This window comes from Doryrhamphus excisus, linkage group LG15 (assembly GCF_037039965.1).
Source record: "Doryrhamphus excisus strain RoL-2023G ecotype Guam linkage group LG15, RoL_Dexc_Guam_v1.1, whole genome shotgun sequence".
Taxonomy (NCBI): Eukaryota; Metazoa; Chordata; class Actinopteri; order Syngnathiformes; family Syngnathidae; genus Doryrhamphus; species Doryrhamphus excisus.
Window position 1 is genome coordinate 15,340,769 of NC_136371.1, and position 16,786 is coordinate 15,357,554.

The 16,786-nt window shown below is 41.0% G+C and overlaps 1 protein-coding gene across 1 annotated transcript in view; it reads right to left on the reverse strand.

Annotated features, from left to right (window-relative positions):
• Positions 1–3,586: 3,586 nt before the first annotated feature.
• LOC131104395 (cilia and flagella-associated protein 47-like) overlaps positions 3,587–16,786 on the reverse strand; it is a 52,820-nt gene continuing 39,620 nt past the window's right edge. Inside the window, exons 53-68 of the mRNA XM_078796829.1 lie at positions 14,818–14,991; positions 14,627–14,738; positions 14,468–14,515; positions 14,290–14,387; positions 14,008–14,183; positions 13,249–13,356; positions 12,823–12,934; positions 10,825–10,929; positions 10,530–10,686; positions 9,093–9,176; positions 7,894–8,020; positions 6,777–6,961; positions 5,503–5,659; positions 4,119–4,280; positions 3,867–4,035; positions 3,587–3,792 (exon numbers count right to left, since the gene is read on the reverse strand). Of these exons, the coding sequence (XP_078652955.1) occupies positions 3,616–3,792; positions 3,867–4,035; positions 4,119–4,280; positions 5,503–5,659; positions 6,777–6,961; positions 7,894–8,020; positions 9,093–9,176; positions 10,530–10,686; positions 10,825–10,929; positions 12,823–12,934; positions 13,249–13,356; positions 14,008–14,183; positions 14,290–14,387; positions 14,468–14,515; positions 14,627–14,738; positions 14,818–14,991 (2,151 nt within the window). The 3' untranslated portion in view covers positions 3,587–3,615. The remainder of the gene's footprint in view (positions 3,793–3,866; positions 4,036–4,118; positions 4,281–5,502; positions 5,660–6,776; positions 6,962–7,893; positions 8,021–9,092; positions 9,177–10,529; positions 10,687–10,824; positions 10,930–12,822; positions 12,935–13,248; positions 13,357–14,007; positions 14,184–14,289; positions 14,388–14,467; positions 14,516–14,626; positions 14,739–14,817; positions 14,992–16,786) is intronic.

The window sequence follows — 16,786 nt, forward strand, 5'->3', positions numbered from 1 at the left end:
TGGGCACGCCTGGAGCCGAGCACAGGGGTGCTCCGGAACAGAAGCCGCTGACGTCACACGTCCTCGGGGACCAGCAGGTAGCACTGGGTCCTAGAGGGAGAAAAGACTAATTATCAGCCAATGGGATCTTTCACGGATCTTTACGTCACGTTTCGGAAACTTTTCATGTAAACCGCATACATAAATATAGATTTGCCTGTAATTTTGGCCACTTTTTCCCCGTTTAAGTGGCAATAGACATAACCATGTTTATGTACCACTCCCCCCCAAAAATTATTATGATTACCTAAGAAGTCAATCATCTTAAGGCTTTTACTGTAATAAAGAACATTAAGTACCATTTCATATAGTTTACCACTTTAATACTCACATCTCGGCTGCACAGTGGACGAGTGGTTAGAACACAGGCCTCACAGCTAGGAGACCTGAGTTCAATTCCACCCTCAGCCATCTCTGTGTGGAGTTTGCATGTTCTCCCTGTGCATGCGTGGGTTTTCTCCGGGTACTCCGGTTTCCTCCCACATTCCAAAAACATACAACTCCAAATTGTCCATAGGTATGAATGTGAGTGTGAATGGTTGTTTGTCTATATGTGCCCTGTGATTGGCTGGCCACCAGGCCAGGGTGTACCCCGCCTCTCGGCCAAAGACAGCTGGGATAGGCTCCAGCATCCCCGCAACCCTGAATGAATGAATGAATAACAGGTTTAATTAAAAAACAGCATTTTTATTGAGCTGCACGGCAAAAAGTGGTTGGTGTGCAGGCCACACAGCTCGATTCCACATCTCTGTGTGGAGTTTGCATGTTCTCCCCGTGCATGCGTGGGTTTTCTCCGGGCACTCCGGTTTCCTCCCACATTCCAAAAACATGCTAGGTTAATTGGCGACTCCAAATTGTCCATAGGTATGAATGTGAGTGTGAATGGTTGTTTGTCTATATGTGCCCTGTGATTGGCTGGCCACCAGTCCAGGGTGTACCCTGCCTCTCGCCCAAAGACATCTGGGATAGGCTCCAGCACCCCCTAATGATGAACAAATCCATGAACAGATGAAATAAGTGCCCTGTAAGTTTGACTTTTGTGTCTATGATGCATTCAAAAACCATGGAACAAAGTGCGAAATCTTAACACTGATGAAAAACACGGTCAGTGAAGCATAAAGATGTAAACATGTAAGTGTACGTATTCTATACATTTTACCCTTAGGAATTACGACCGAATTACATGGTGAGTTTTTTTCTGTGATATCAAAGGAAAAAAAATGCTGAATCGCTAACGTGAGGGGGATCCACTCTATAGTCGTCCATCGCCATGTTGCCTTTCTTGGCACCTTCACTCGATCACGGGAATGAATAAAAACCATGGTTGAATACTAGTTCACATACTATTACTAGTAAAAAAAATATATTTTTGGCCTATATTGAAAATTTTCAAGTATAAAAATGGTTAAATGAAGTAAAATAATGCATGAATTTCTACTGTCAGGAAAATATAGTTTGTTATTAGTGTAAAAGTGATTATGGGGTTGTTATTTCATGTCTAGAGGGCTCTAATGATGATTTGTAAACAGCTTCCGTCAATGCGGACACTTCGGACACCCCAGCTGCGGCTGCTAACTTCCATCCGCGGACGTCGAACATGAAAAAAGGCTTTTATTCATTTCCATCAAAGAATATGAGCACCCTCTGCATACTAACGCAAACATGAAGCAGGGAGACGAGGCCAAGGAGGAGAGCGGGTTTAATCAAATGCTGTTTGTTTATTCATCCAGAAACAAAAGGAAGGATGGAGAGACTTGATGGAGGAGGGTTTGTTTACTCCGCTTAGGGATAATAATGAGCCGTGATGAGAGAGCGGCATGGGGGTGATGCCAGGAAGGTGAAAAAAAAATGTCCTTTTCATAACACTCGCTGAATGATGCTCATCCACGTGTTAATGACTCATGCAAATGTTTCCGCTGTCCTTCTTGGGATGGAAGAAATACGCTTTATTGCCTCAAACACGACAATATAAAACCCGTCAAGGACATAAGTTGTCCCCTGTCCTCCTTTTATGGCCCAGTCATCCTGTCCTGTCTAGCGCCTGTCACACTGTATGCTAAGTTGGGTATGTATGTGTGTGGTGTACCACGGGATTAAAGTGTGCTCACCTTAGCCAAACCATCGAACTCCGGGTCTGAAGTACGGTAACTTCAGGGACGGTACGATTGGCCTGGTAAGAAGTAACATTTTTAGCAATATTAAAAGCTCCACAAGTGTAAAAAGTTACTTCTTTACAGTCAAACTTACCTTGGATGAGTGACTGGTGAGTCTCTGGGGTCAGATGTTTCTTGTATACACATCTCAGGACCCCAAATACTGAACACTTTGAGGCTGTCGCTTGGCAACTCAACGTGTCTGCATGGGATTAATGTGCTTAACGTGCTACTTCTTGAACCACTCCTTTCTGCCTCGATCATATGATTTGGGTCACCCAGGCATAGTCAATAAATAGTGCTGAATGTCTACTCCATTTAAAGGTGAAAACAACATGAAAACCAGGGATGCTGTATGAATCAAACATACCTGAAGATCACTTAGAAAGTTGGGAGTCAGGGTCAAATCCGTAGATACCCATGTGCACTTAAGTGTCATTCTCAATCTACTGTATATCGGGGGGTGTCCAAAGTGTGGCCCAGTGGCTGCGGCCATTCTAAAAGTATGATTTAACAAGAAAACTAAACTAAAAAAAAAGTTTCAAATTGAAAAATCCACAGTAATTTTACAAGAATAAAATCAAAGCACTAACAAAAAAGTTCTAATATAATGAGAAAAAAACAAATAATATAACATTGTAATTTTATGAGGAAAATGAAAGTCATTATAGTAGCATAAAGTTGAAATAATAAAAAAAATACTAGAGAAAAGTCGTAATATGAAAAAAAAAATTACTTTTCGGGAAAATTAGGTTGGCGAAAACATTATCATATTAAGAAAACAAAATTTCCAAGAATGAAGTTGAAAAAGTTGGAATTTTCTAAAAATAAAAAAAAAAACACTAAAATTGAAAAAATCAGTCGGAGTTTGACAAGAATAAAATTCAGCACGCTGATTTCAGCGGTGGTGCCCAGCTGACGCACGACTGCCGGCATTTTGTCTCTTCTCCGGGATGCCGAGGGCACAGAAGACGAAGCCGGCTGCATCTGCGCTTCAGAAGGCAGCGGATGCGGCTGGAGGGACCCATCAGAGGCGGGCAAACCTGCTTTTCATTCAGATTTTCAGTGAATAATGTAAGAAGCCTAGAAATAAATGCATTGTGAAATAGAAAAGGTGAGTTGTGGATACCAGCATTTTGTTTATGTTCTGGTAAAACAAGCATATTAGCTTGTTTTAAGCTATGAAAATAAATATAATAATAATATAATAATAAAGGCATACCTTAACCTACACCAAATGACACCCAACACAACAGGTCAGAAGTGACCGGGGTTAAGTTAGAGGACGTTTCATTTTAACTGATGAGTGTTTTCCAGTTACATGGCTACATAGCATGTGTATACTGATAACAGCATAGCATAGCAGTCCCCAGAGGAACAAAAAAAAACGTCCTGATGAGCTATGTCGGAATCAAGAGACAAATTATTTGCGAGCTTTCAATGGAGATGAATTGGCCAGCGCCGGGACTCGCAGATTCCTTGCTACAAAGTTGGTCTGACGTCCACCGGGCGTTCGTACCGGACGGCTAACATTGGCGGGTGAGACACTGAGGGGCGGGGTTGTGCCAATGATGTAATACGTCCACTGCATGCCTGACGCCTGCGTCGATAAAAGTAACAGCACTTGTACAGACCAGCATCAAACACCGTGTGACGACTTCTGCCTTAGCGTACCTTGATGCTAAGTCTGGCGTTGTGTCTCTTATTGGCGACGTTGGGGGTGAAGAACACGTTGATGAGGGCACCGCTCGAATCAACAGGCGGCAACATTCCCGAGGCGGGGGTCACAGTGAACTCATTGCTGCTGCCCGGCTGGAATGTTGCCACGAACGGCTCAGGCCTTCTGAAAATTTGCACACATTTTTTGGGGGAAAATGTCTCATTTGTTCATTGTTATTCTTACCTTGTTAAAAAAACAACACACACCTGGTGGTGCTGGTAAGGTAGAAGCCTACTGCTGACGTTTTACCAAACTCAGTGGTTTCCGTGTCGATGACATCATCAACATGAGGCTCGTTGGCGATCACGTGGAGGGGAAACTCCCAAATGTGTCCAGACACATGCTGGACCACCAGGTCTGCAGAGTACCTACACACACACACACACACACACTTTGGTTGATACATCTTGGCCTCCTTGCCTCGTCAGTGCCAATATGGCAGGATAGTATTGGATATGGAGTGGGCAGTGTTCTTCAAGCAGAAGACATTAACTCTGCCAGGTATTGATTCTGCATCATGAATGGACTCTGAGCAGGAAATCAAATACAATGTACAATCAGCAAGACTAACCAAGGTTAACTAAGGTTAAATTAGATATACAGAACCAATTTAAAAGTAGTTCATAATAAAACATATTTATATGTACAATTTATTTTTTATTTAATTGTAAACTTCCTCTGTAATTTTAAATGAGTAAATTATTAAAAGGCCCCATCAAAAACATTACAAAGGGTGTAGAGAGTGATACTGAAAACATATATATCAAAAAGTTGATGCGAAATCCATTTTCTACTATTATTTTCCTCTTTGTGCCCCCCCCCAAAAAGGGTAAAAAGTAGAAAAAAATACATTGGCCTATAAAATATTTTGATAGTATTTCAATAATCAAGAAATTTATGAATAAAATGATGAAATTATGGAAAATTTGTACTAACTACTTTAACTACTAACTACTAATGTTACTAACACATTTTTTAATCAAGAAATGTACTAATTAAAATTTTAGACAAGGAAAATAAATAATTGAGAAAAAGCAATTGGACTGTAAAATATTTTATAATATTTGAATAATCAAGATATTTATTAATTATTATTAAGTATTTCAATAATCATAATAAAAATTATTAAGATGCATCCCTTTGGATTTGCGCTAAAAGGAATTTCGTCATCACTTGTTTCGTAGTCAGACATGTTTACTTTCACTATCCCAGCAATAAAAGCAAATGCGCATAACAATGGACAGGCGGGATTGTGAAGTGATACGACGTCAGAAAAAATAATGCCAAGTGATTTGTGAGGTCTATTTTATGATGCAAATATATTCTGCTTTTGAAGGCATATTGTCTTGGGAAGCCAAAACCCCAGCAACTACCTGGAACTACTTTCCTCAGCACCAAAATCCCACCAGAACCCGGCTCAGGACACAAATTGGGGAGCGAGTGACTGTTGACGGACTTCACTGCTTATGGGGGTGTCATACAACTTAATGCCAAAAAAATCCCAACTATCCCTTTAACTGCCCACCCCTGGTCTTGCTCCCCACCTCCCCACTGTCAGTGTACATAGAACCTCATCCTTTGTTGGCTTACCTGGTTTTCTTGACCGGGTTGTGGATCAGCCTCATGGTGAGCGTTACGACACCGGTCTTGGGATCCCTCCGCCCTGCCTCGATGGAGGTAGTCAGGCAGTCGTCTTCGCTGTCTGTACGCACCTCACATTGGAAGTCTTCGACAAGCACTGTGGAAACTGAACAAGTCAAACATAAAAAAGCCATTGTATGTGTATGTGTATATAGTGTATGTGTGTATATATAAAAATACATTTAATTGGGTAAATATTGTAAAATTGTATTCTATAATAACCTACTAATACACAATTTTGCTACTTAATGTAATTTTTGACATGTTTGATTAATGATTAAAATTGATTTCTTTAGGCTTTTTTGTGATTGTCTCATATCATAGGGTTGATGCTCATACCTGTTGAACCCCCACTCTTCTTTGTATCAGAGCATGCTTTTCAAATCTCACAATATTAAGATGTTTTTTTTATATTTAATATTAAGATGGGGCTGCACGGTAATCGAGTGGTTAACATGCAGGTTACACAGATAGGAGAACCAAGTTCGATTCCCTCCTCGGGCATATCTTTGTGGCGTTTGCATGTTCTCCCTGTGCATGCGTGGGTTTTCTCCGGGTACTCCGATTTCCTCCCATATTCCAAAAACATGCTAGGTTAATTAGCGACTCCAAATTGTCCATAAGTATGAATGTGAGTGTGAATGGTTGTTTGTCTATATGTGCCCTGTGATTGGGTGGCCACCAGTCCAGGGTGGCTAAATTTGTGTCAAAGTGTTGAAATGCATCTTTTCACAAAAAAGCTTTTTCCTCCTATTTTTGTTGAGAACTGATATTTTCCTGAAACTTACCGATGTTCCACTGCTGATTACTAAAGAACAGAAAAAGGTAGACACAATTTTTTTTCTGATATAAGATGAGACGCTAATCTGTCTTTTGGTACATACAATGTCTATACAGCCAATGAACATAATATTCTGTGTGCCCTGAAAAATCAGTCAAAATCATCAAAAATGTCCGGTACCAAGAGGGGCGGCTTTTGAAAAAAGGTTTTCAAAGCGCTGGACTCAATGAGGAAGATCAACAAAGATCCCAGAATGAAGAGTCCATGTGTCCGCACCCCTCTAGAAAGTGAAAGTTAAGCTTGTGTACAAGAAACTGAGTGTTGTGCAACTGTACTTGTGCTATGTGAGCTGGGTTGTCATGGAAACAATCATAAGGGCAGCTATTAGACTGAAGCTAAAAGTATAATAATAATAATATGATTATCTAAGACTAACACATACCTTCATTTCCACTTGAACTCTGGACTCCGGGCATGCATCCAGTGAGCAGCACATCAAGCGTCTTCTCCAGCTGGCAGCCCGCTTCACACTGCAGCACGCAGAGCGGTGAGTTGTCATCAAACGTTTTCACAGGAATCCCGCAGAGAGGATAGATCCAACAGATGGTCGACAGCTTCTGCCCTGACCTGTTTAACACACACGTGTGGAGAATATGTTATATTTCACTACAGTGGAACCCGGAAAAGCTGATATCACTCAGCATGGCTGATTTACATCCATGGAAGTGGTTGTCGAAGTAAATGAAAATTAACACTGACTTGTGACTGTGGCACGGTGGACGAGTGGTTGGACAAAGTATGAATATATATTTAACACAAACACACTATTTTACGCTTATAATTCTAACGGTCCGCCTCGAATTATTAGTCTAATTTTATTTGTAAAAGTGTAATGCTATCGGCTAAATGTTCTCATTTCCTTTTTTTCAGGAGCACTTTAAACAAGTACAAAATTGAAATTTATATATATATATATATATTACTGAATAAGACATCATGTTAAAAGTTGAAATACTGCAAAAGTAACTGGCGGGCCGGATTCAAATGCTTGGTGGGCCACATGTGGCCCCCGGGCCGTAGTTTGTCCACCCCTGTAATAGTGGTTTGATTACAGTGGCATTAAGTGTATTTTTTTTTTTCAGAAATCTATTCAACAGCGGGCGAGTGGTTAGCGCACAGGCCTAACAGCTAGGAGACCCGAGTTCAATTCCACCCTCGGCCATCTCTGTGTGGAGTTTGCATGTTCTCCCTGTGCATGCGTGGGTTTTCTCCGAGTACTCCGGTTTCCTCCCACATTCCAAAAACATGCTAGGTTAATTGGCGACTCCAAATTGTCCATAGGTATGAATGTGAGTGTGAATGGTTGTTTGTCTATATGTGCCCTGTGATTGGCTGGCCACCAGTCCGGGGTGTACCGCCTCTCGCCTCAAGACAGCTGGGATAGGCTCCAGCACCCCCCGCAACCCTTGTGAGGATAAGCGGTAGAAAATGAATGAATGAATGTACTGTTTTAAAGCAGCACACAATGCACAATTCTGCAGGGATTACAAACAAGACACCGTTTCTTGCTAGTCGGGACGTGGAGGGGCTTCATCGTGATACACAGCCAGGCTTGTTGGGGGTCCATGGACTTGGGCGCGAACACCACTGGCACATCCAGACAGTCCCCGCCGCTGATCTGTACACCTGCAGCAAAGATCATAGCGCCATCTTTTACAAATACACACTACTTGATAAATCATGTGGTTTTGTGTTGTGTTGATATGTTAAAACATAGTCATAGTATTTAAGCAGATGTTATATATTTTTACCATAAAAATGGTTACATTAATTAAAACTAAAAAATATATGTCTTTCAAGAGAAAGATTCAAAGGTATTGTGATGATCTACACTGGTCACTAGGTGTCAGTGATGTGACTGTAATGTTCGGAGAGACACACAAGCACCAGACTCGGTCGCCGGGAAAACAGGGTTTTATTGCAGGTTTGAATTATCTCACAACAGGTACAAAAATCTCTCATTAAAAAAAAACCCTCAAAAAAACACGGGCTCTTGTTATGGGCGTAACCCACGCCAAGCTGAAACATAACTCTGAACCACCGACATCACTTCCTGTCTCAACTGTTTCTTATTTACCGTTATTATGGCTACTATATTGGGTAATAAGAGTGTAAAGGTGACTATAGGGGTGTTATTTCATGTCTAGAGGGCTCTAATAATATCATAGCCTGTATTTAGAAGGTTATAAAAACAATTCTATGCTATACCTATGAAAATATTCAATTTATAAAATATTTGGCGGAAATTCACTTATCACGGTCAGGTGAAGAACCAGTTAACCGTGATAAAGGTGATTACTGTACTGAAAACATATTTTTTGGTTTCAACAAATGTTCATCTCAAGCCAGATTCCAGTTTTTAGCCGTACGATTGCTACTGAAAGTCTAACAATCATAACGATAAATTGTCGGTAATTGTTCATATGCTAGTACGCAAGTAGTAGTACTTCCTTCGGCATCAATCCTTCGGTGTCTACCTACCTACCTTACCATCATTCACTGACAAATGTGTCGATGTGGGAGAGGTCTGTGTTTTGTTTTTTTTTGGTATTAAATTGCATAGTCAGTGAACGCGACCAGTCCAGGGTGTACCCCGCCTCTCGCCCAAAGACAGCTGGGATGGGCTTCAGCACCCCCCGCGACCCTCGTGAGGAAAAAGTGGTAGAAAATGAATGAATGAATGAGTCAGTGAACGCACCTTCAGCTTGGCTCAAAGACAGAGAGAACACGCCCTTGTCAGGAGTCACTGGGCGGCAGTCAGGCGCCCCACTTGGATCCTTTTCTATGACACACAAAGACACAGCAGGAAGTCAGAATTATGTGTGCGTTTGCATGAAGGAGATGTAACATTCAATTTATATACTGTATCTATAGTCACACAGTGGTACCTCTTTAAGTCTGACTGGCGTCAACATAACAATAGAAATTTTTGTCCAGAGACATTCGGAGGCTGAGTGATAATAAAGAGTGTTTGCTTGTTTACATGGTTTTCTTCTATTTGTGAGTGTAGGTGCGATATTTTGTCTTGGCTAGAATGAACAATTAACAATTTATATATGCGCAAAAGAGACGCTCATTAAAATATCTACTCTGGCAGCCTCCACAACTCACGGTGCAACCAAAAATAACACATGTGGAATACACAAAATAGACATTAGTGATGTCGGATATCAGCAAAAAAAAATGCGATATCGTTCGATATCAGTATTGGATTCCCGATCATGAAAACCGAAAAATGCTGTATACAACACATATGTGTTAATTCCACCACAGGCGATATGTCATGTTACACTTATAGGTTATCACATGGTTTGTCTGGTATCAGGCCAGGTATCATGCCCCCAAGTGTCAGTATCGAAGGTCTCGGGCTGATACTGGCACAAACCATGTGATCTTATTATCACATACTATTTAATCATGGGCTTATTATCACGTACTATTTAATCAAAAGACCATTTTGTTTCCAGAAAATTTTCAGTTTATTACATGTATTATATCTAAACAGTGTAAACTGTGTGTTCATGCTCGTGCGCTGTTCTCTGATTGGTTGTTTCACGGGCACGATACCAGAGCAGCACGCTCTAAGTGGACAGCTACGTATGGGGGCTGATACTGGACATGGTTAAACTCTATATTTTATCAGTATCACTGCCCTGGGCTTTGACACAGTATCATTTCGGCCTTTTCCCGTATCACTCATGGGCGGCTTCTAGGGTACAGGGCCAATTAATACTGTAGTATGTGATAAATATCGGTATCGGCTGATATCAGTATCAAAAATCGAGAGTTAAACAAAATCGGCATATTTAACAAAAAAGTCAATATTGAACATCCCTTATTGACACACGCAAAACAATATTATGCTTGTTTATAACCCGCAAGGCATGCTGGGAAGCCCACATGCACAGGTACTCAACAGGAGGACTTTGGGGGTAATAAATGAGCATGACATAACATTGTTTTTCATGTACGTATATTAGTGTGCAAGTGTATTTTTTTACTGACATCTTGTGTTTTCACACAAATTAAGAGAAAATGTTTTCATAAAATGCGTGAATTTGCAGGTATCCACTGTATATATACTATACATGACACGGTCCTGGCTGGACCACACATTTAAACCACACATTGTGACCTGTGAGCGTGATGCGGAGTGTCGCCACGTCCTGGGTGGGGTTTCTGAAGGGAATAGTGATGGACTCGCTGGAACCAACTATGCAGGAAATGCTCACAGGTTCCTCCCGGCTCGGCATGAGACCGCAGCCAAACAACAACATGCACCATTCTTGCATCTGCAGTAAAAGCAGACACATGGGGCGGGGGGGGCGGAGAATAGCAATGTTATTGAGCCAAGATCGGTGGGAATAAAGACAAATAAAAACAGTAAAGCTGCTGTTAAGACAGTGAGCTATGTGTATCTTTGTCAACACCTGAGGGCACGTGAACGTTATCTTGGCGACGTGGTTACCCTGTCCTATGGATGATGGAGTGAAACGGACCCCGAGTTGAGTGGCGGAGTGGGGCTCCACAATAAGCTGAAACACACACACGCAGAATAAACCAAAAGAGCACCAAAATCCTACATTGATACCCTTACTAACCTCAGTCATTAAGTGTGGAAAATCATGGAAAAATCATTTGATTACAATTTTACAATTACAACTTTTGCACTACAGGATCTTAAAGGGAACCTATTACACTTTTTCCACTTTTCTGACCAATAAATGTAATTAGAATGTTGTATTGTCGTGTTAAACAATGCTAAAGTTTGTGGAAGTGAGCCCTGAAAGATGTTTTGGATGGTTCTGAACACTCGCATTCAGAGAGCGTTCTAACACTGGCGATGTGTGATGTCACAGATTGGCAAGCTTCCTTATATGGGCATATGCTGTAGGCTAGATACGCTCTCTGTACTCCCCCAAGCGCTGCTTCTCTGTTTACGGTGTTAGCAAAGGCTCCCAGGAAATGTTTCTTTGGGTGTAAGGGAAAGCTACTGTTTTCGCAGGATGTTATGCGCGTTATGGGCAGAAACATAACTCTGAATCACAGACATCACTTCCTGTCTCATTTGTCTCATCTTATTTACCGTCATTATGTCTACTATATTATAGGAGTGGAAAGGTGACTATGGGGGTGTTATTTCTTGTCTAGAGGGCTCTAATAATATCATAACCTGTATTTAGAAGTTTATAAACAGGTTTTCTATGTATGCTATACCTATGAAAATATCCCATCGATAAAATATTTTGCAGAAATTCACTTATCACGGTCGGGTTAAGAAGCAGTTAACAGTGATAAACGTGATTACTGTACTGAAAACATATGCTATATTTTTTGGTTTCAACAAATGTTCATCTCAAGCCAATTTCCAGTTTTTTTTCCAGCCGTACGATTGCTACTGAAATTGATTGCTACTTTTGTAAGATTTCTTCTGTACTTAGAACCTCCTTGAGACCCAACAAGTGCAAGATGTAAATTCTTGCATTTTTTCAACTGGTCTTAAATTTTTCATCAAGAGTGTATTGGGTATATTCCATTGAGGATAAAGGCTAAGGTTAACCATAGACCAGGGGTCTCAAACACGCGGCATTTGGCCCGCAGGCCACTAGTTTGAGGCCCCCGCCTTGATATGAAAGTTTAATGTTAGTGCGGCCCGCGCAAGTTTGATATGGATGCTGTATGGTATCATGTACCCAGAAAAAAATATTACGTTTGATTAATGTTCATGTTAAAGGTTAAATAACTGTTAATAGTTATCCTCCCTATCCGTGTGGAAGTGGTAAGTTTTTAAAGTTATTTAAGTTTAAAGGAAATAACTTGAAGGCTACCGTTTAGGTCGCTAGCTCTCTAGTTTGCGAGTTAGCATGTGTCTCAAGACCCTGCAGTTGCGCAATATGTTGTAAAGAGTATAAATGTGACTATAGTCATGTTTTGTCATGTCTACAGGGCTCTAATAATGCTTTGTTCATTTTAATCTGAAAAAAATCATTTGTCTACCCACCAACTACATGTGCTTTCTTAAGTTTTTATTATTTGCTGTTTTATTATTATTATTATTATTATATTTATTTATTTATTACTGATTGATTTTCTTTATTCTTGATTTGTTTATTTATTTTTCATGTTATTTTGTGTAGAAAAATAAAAAGTAAGATATTTGAGAACAGTGGAATGTTTTATCTGAGTTTTTCTTGTAGAAAAGTGGAACCAAAGCGAAGTTTCTTAAATTTTTTGGGTTTTAATAAATGCGTTTTTTTGTTTTGTTTATTTTGGAAAAACCTGATGCGGCCCAGTCTCACCCAGACCCGAGCTCCAGTGGCCCCCAAGTAAATTGAGTTTGAGACCCCTGCCCTTGACAGTTTGTCTATGGAGCATTATGAGCAGTAAAGCACAGGGTTTCGGTTTGGATGAGAAAAATGAAGGCTTACAGTATTTCCTGAGTCCATTTCCAGCGTATAGTTCCTGGGGTTACTGTTGGTTACCATCAGCTCCACCTTCTCTGCCGTTGGGTTGACCACGGGAATGGACTGTCTGGTCCATCTGAGACATAACACACTTCTTGATAAACCCCCAGAAAGTACAATTCCCTTCTAAGTGAATTTGAATGTTGAGAAATGATAAAGCCAAGGCACTGTGGGCAGCATACAGTAGATGTCAATGGATATTTTAGGTGTGTAATGTGTATCATTTTTTTGGTCTTGTGTGTCCTTGAGTCACTCACTCAGTCGCTCAAATACTTCTGATATTGACATAGATTCTATGTGCATATTGCCTCTGTAATCACCTAATTATGGTCAACACTATTCACGACTAGCAACATAAGCAATGTGAGGCGTGGCTGCGTTGGTACCTACTTGCCCAACTGACAGCAGACTTGTGGTAGCGTAACAACTGGGGAGGGAATGGCATAGAACTCCAGCTGGTACCAAAATTCTCCGCTCAACTCCGACTGGAATATCACGCTGAAACAACAAAAAAACACCACCACCAAACCAAACACCGTAAAATAATATTTATAATGCATGTTAAAATTGAATTTATAACAATATTAAAACTTCAAATTGACCACAAGGTTAGTTTTGTAAAAGTAAGGAAATATTTCTTGTTTTAGGTCAGAAGTGCATTTTGCTGTATTGTCGGCGTTATGTGTGTTTTATGCACTTTAAGAGTGCTACTCCTGTAGAACCTGCTAGCCGGGGACACTTTGTTTACATGCCATGTGCATGGCCTGTTCTACAAACCTGCTGACTATCAATCTGACAAGGGAGTCAAACTTTATAATTGATGTACACATCAAGTGTATTTTTTTGCAGTGTTTAATCCCCTGCACATCATAAAAACATGTAAAAAGATAGCTGTACAATGTAAAAGTAAAGGACAAAACACTTATGTCATTGATAACAGTCATGATGATTGGACACCACATGATATTTTAGATACATATTTAACGTGTGGTGTTATACTGAAGAAGCTGATGTGTGTTAAGAAGCAAAGCAAAAGGCATTAATTAACGCGTGTGATGGCGGAGGACACCAAAGGTAATGGCTGTTATTAGATTTCAGTATTATCTGTGTTACAGAAATTGTATGAGCGAAAAAGAGAGAAATTCTCACCTGCCTGTGCTCTTCCCTATTTTGCCAGGAGAAAAGGTGACTTTGTAGGCCAGGGTCTCCTGCGGCGGCACTGAAACCCAGTCGGGTCCTTGCAAGTTGTCTCCTTCCAGGGCTACGCTTAGAATGAGCAGTTCTTCTCCTGGGTTCGTGACGGGGATCTCTATGACGACTGACCTCTGTAAAGGGGTAACGTTGCACAGAAAGAAAAAACGTTTAAAAAATTAAAAAAATATTTTTTTTTTACTATGATTGATGTGATGGACAGCAGTTTGTTGAGCTTACATGAACAGTGCATTGCACAGTGAAGGTGCTCACAGGTGCTGCAGGTTCACAAAGGATCTCCAGCGTGTAGAACACCTCATAGCGTCCGACGACATCACCTACAAGGCATATGCACATACTGTGGATGTATGCTGTATATCAAATAGTCTGAAAAGAAAAAATTATTTTAAATGTTTACCTTTGTCACCGTCTGACTTATCCTCACCCTCAATGAATGATACGCAACCTGTGAGAAACATTCGACTTTTTATTTATTTTTATTTAACTGCTTGCACCCATAAAATTATAGAACACAGGAATAGTCACATGACAATCACATCATGCATTCAGCAATGACCTGATTGCTGTCCTTGTTTCCGTGGTGACACAGCCATGATGTACACACTGCTTTGGCCAGGTTCAACCTCCAGGAATGAATTGCCACTTACGACTGATAGGTCTGTAACTACCTGCACACACACACACACTCATGCTTATTTAATTTTGCTGACTCGGCGTATGTGGTAGACTGATTGCATGAATGCCAACCTGAAGTGACCGTTTCATTTGACTGTAGTTGGGGACACTGAGTTCCACCATGGTGGTCTTGCCCACGGGGCAGTGCAGTATCACATGATCCACAGGCAGAGGGCGCTCGCCCACCCCTCGAAGGGTAAACACTTGCTCAATCCCGTTGCGGTCATTATGCAAGGACAGCTTGCCCTGCCGGAGTCGATGGCAAGTTAGTGATATCATCAATTACGTGCTTCGTTACTGAGGAGAGGAGTTCATTAGGCACACCTGGGAGCACAATCTAATTAGATCCAATACAACAGGGGTGGGTCGATTTTTATTGGCCCCTGGGGAATATTCCCTACTTAAAATGAAACATAATGAAGGAGGATTAGGGCCCCAAAAAATTAAAATTAGAAAAAAGTTAGAACCGTAGTTGTGTACTCGAGTCAGGACACTTGGTGTCAAGTCAGACTCAAGTCACACTTTTGATGTTTTTGGACTCGACTTGCCAGTATCTTCAAAGACTTGCAACTCGACTTGCACTTTGACATCAAAAACTTGGAACCTTGTTAGTGAATGTGTTGAGTAAAATATGCCCCCATTCAAAATATTCACCTATTTGAATATTGATTGTTATTATGTAAACATATTTTCCCTTTAAATCTGCCTTATTTCTAAAATCACAAATACTTCAACTTGCTGATATACAGTGAAGAAAATAAGTATTTGAACACCCTGCTATTTTGCTATTTCTCCCACTTAGAAATCATGGAGGGGTCTGAAATTTTCATCGTAGGTGCATGTCCACTGTGAGAGAGATAAACTAAAAAGAAAAATCCAGAAATCACAATGCATGATTTTTTAACAATTTATTTGTGTGATACAGCTGCTAATAAGTATTTGAACACCTGAGAAAATGAATGTTAATATTTGGTACAGTAGCCTTTGTTTGCTATTACAGAGGTCAAACGTTTCCTGTAGTTTTTCACCAGGTTTGCACACACTGCAGGAGGGATCTTGGCCCACTCCTCCACACAGATCTTCTCTAGATCAGTCAGGTTTCTGGGCTGTCGCTGAGAAACACGGAGTTTGAGCTCCCTCCAAAGATTTTCGATTGGGTTCAGGTCTGGAGACTGGCTGGGCCATGCTAGAACCTTGATATGCTTCTTACGGAGCCACTCCTTGGTTTTCCTGGCTGTGTGCTTCGGGTCGTTGTCGTGTTGGAAGACCCAGCCACGACCCATCTTCAATGCTCTGACAGAGGGAAGGAGGTTGTTCCCCAAAATCTCACAATACACGGCCCCAGTCATCCTCTCTTTAATGCAGTGCACTCGTCCTGTCCCATGTGCAGAAAAACACCCCCAAAGCATGATGCTACCACCCCCATGCTTCACAGTAGGGATGGTGTTCTTCGGATTGTACTCTTCATTCTTCTTCCTCCAAACACGCTTATTGGAATTATGACCAAAAAGTTCTATTTTGGTCTCATCTGACCATAAAACTTTCTCCCATGACTCCTCTGTATCATCCAAATGGTCATATGCAAACTTAAGACGGGCCTTGACATGTGCTGGTTTAAGCAGGGGAACCTTTCGTGCCATGCATGATTTCACATCATGACGTCTTAGTGTATTACCTACAGTAACCTTGGAAACGGTGGTCCCAGCTCTTTTCAGGTCATTGACCAAGTCCTGTCGTGTAGTTCTGGGCTGATTCCTCACCTTTCTTAGAATCATTGAGACCCCACGAGGTGATATCTTGCATGGGGCTCCACTCCGATTGAGATTGACCGTCATGTTTAGCTTCTTCCATTTTCTAATGATAGCTCCAACAGTGGACCTTTTTTCACCAAGCTGCTTGGTAATTGCTCCGTAGCCCTTTCCAGCCTTGTGGAGGTGTACAATTTTGTCTCTGGTGTCTTTGGACAGCTCTTTGGTCTTCGCCATGTTACAAGTTAAAGTCTTACTGATTGTATGGGGTGGACAGGTGTCTTTATGCAGCT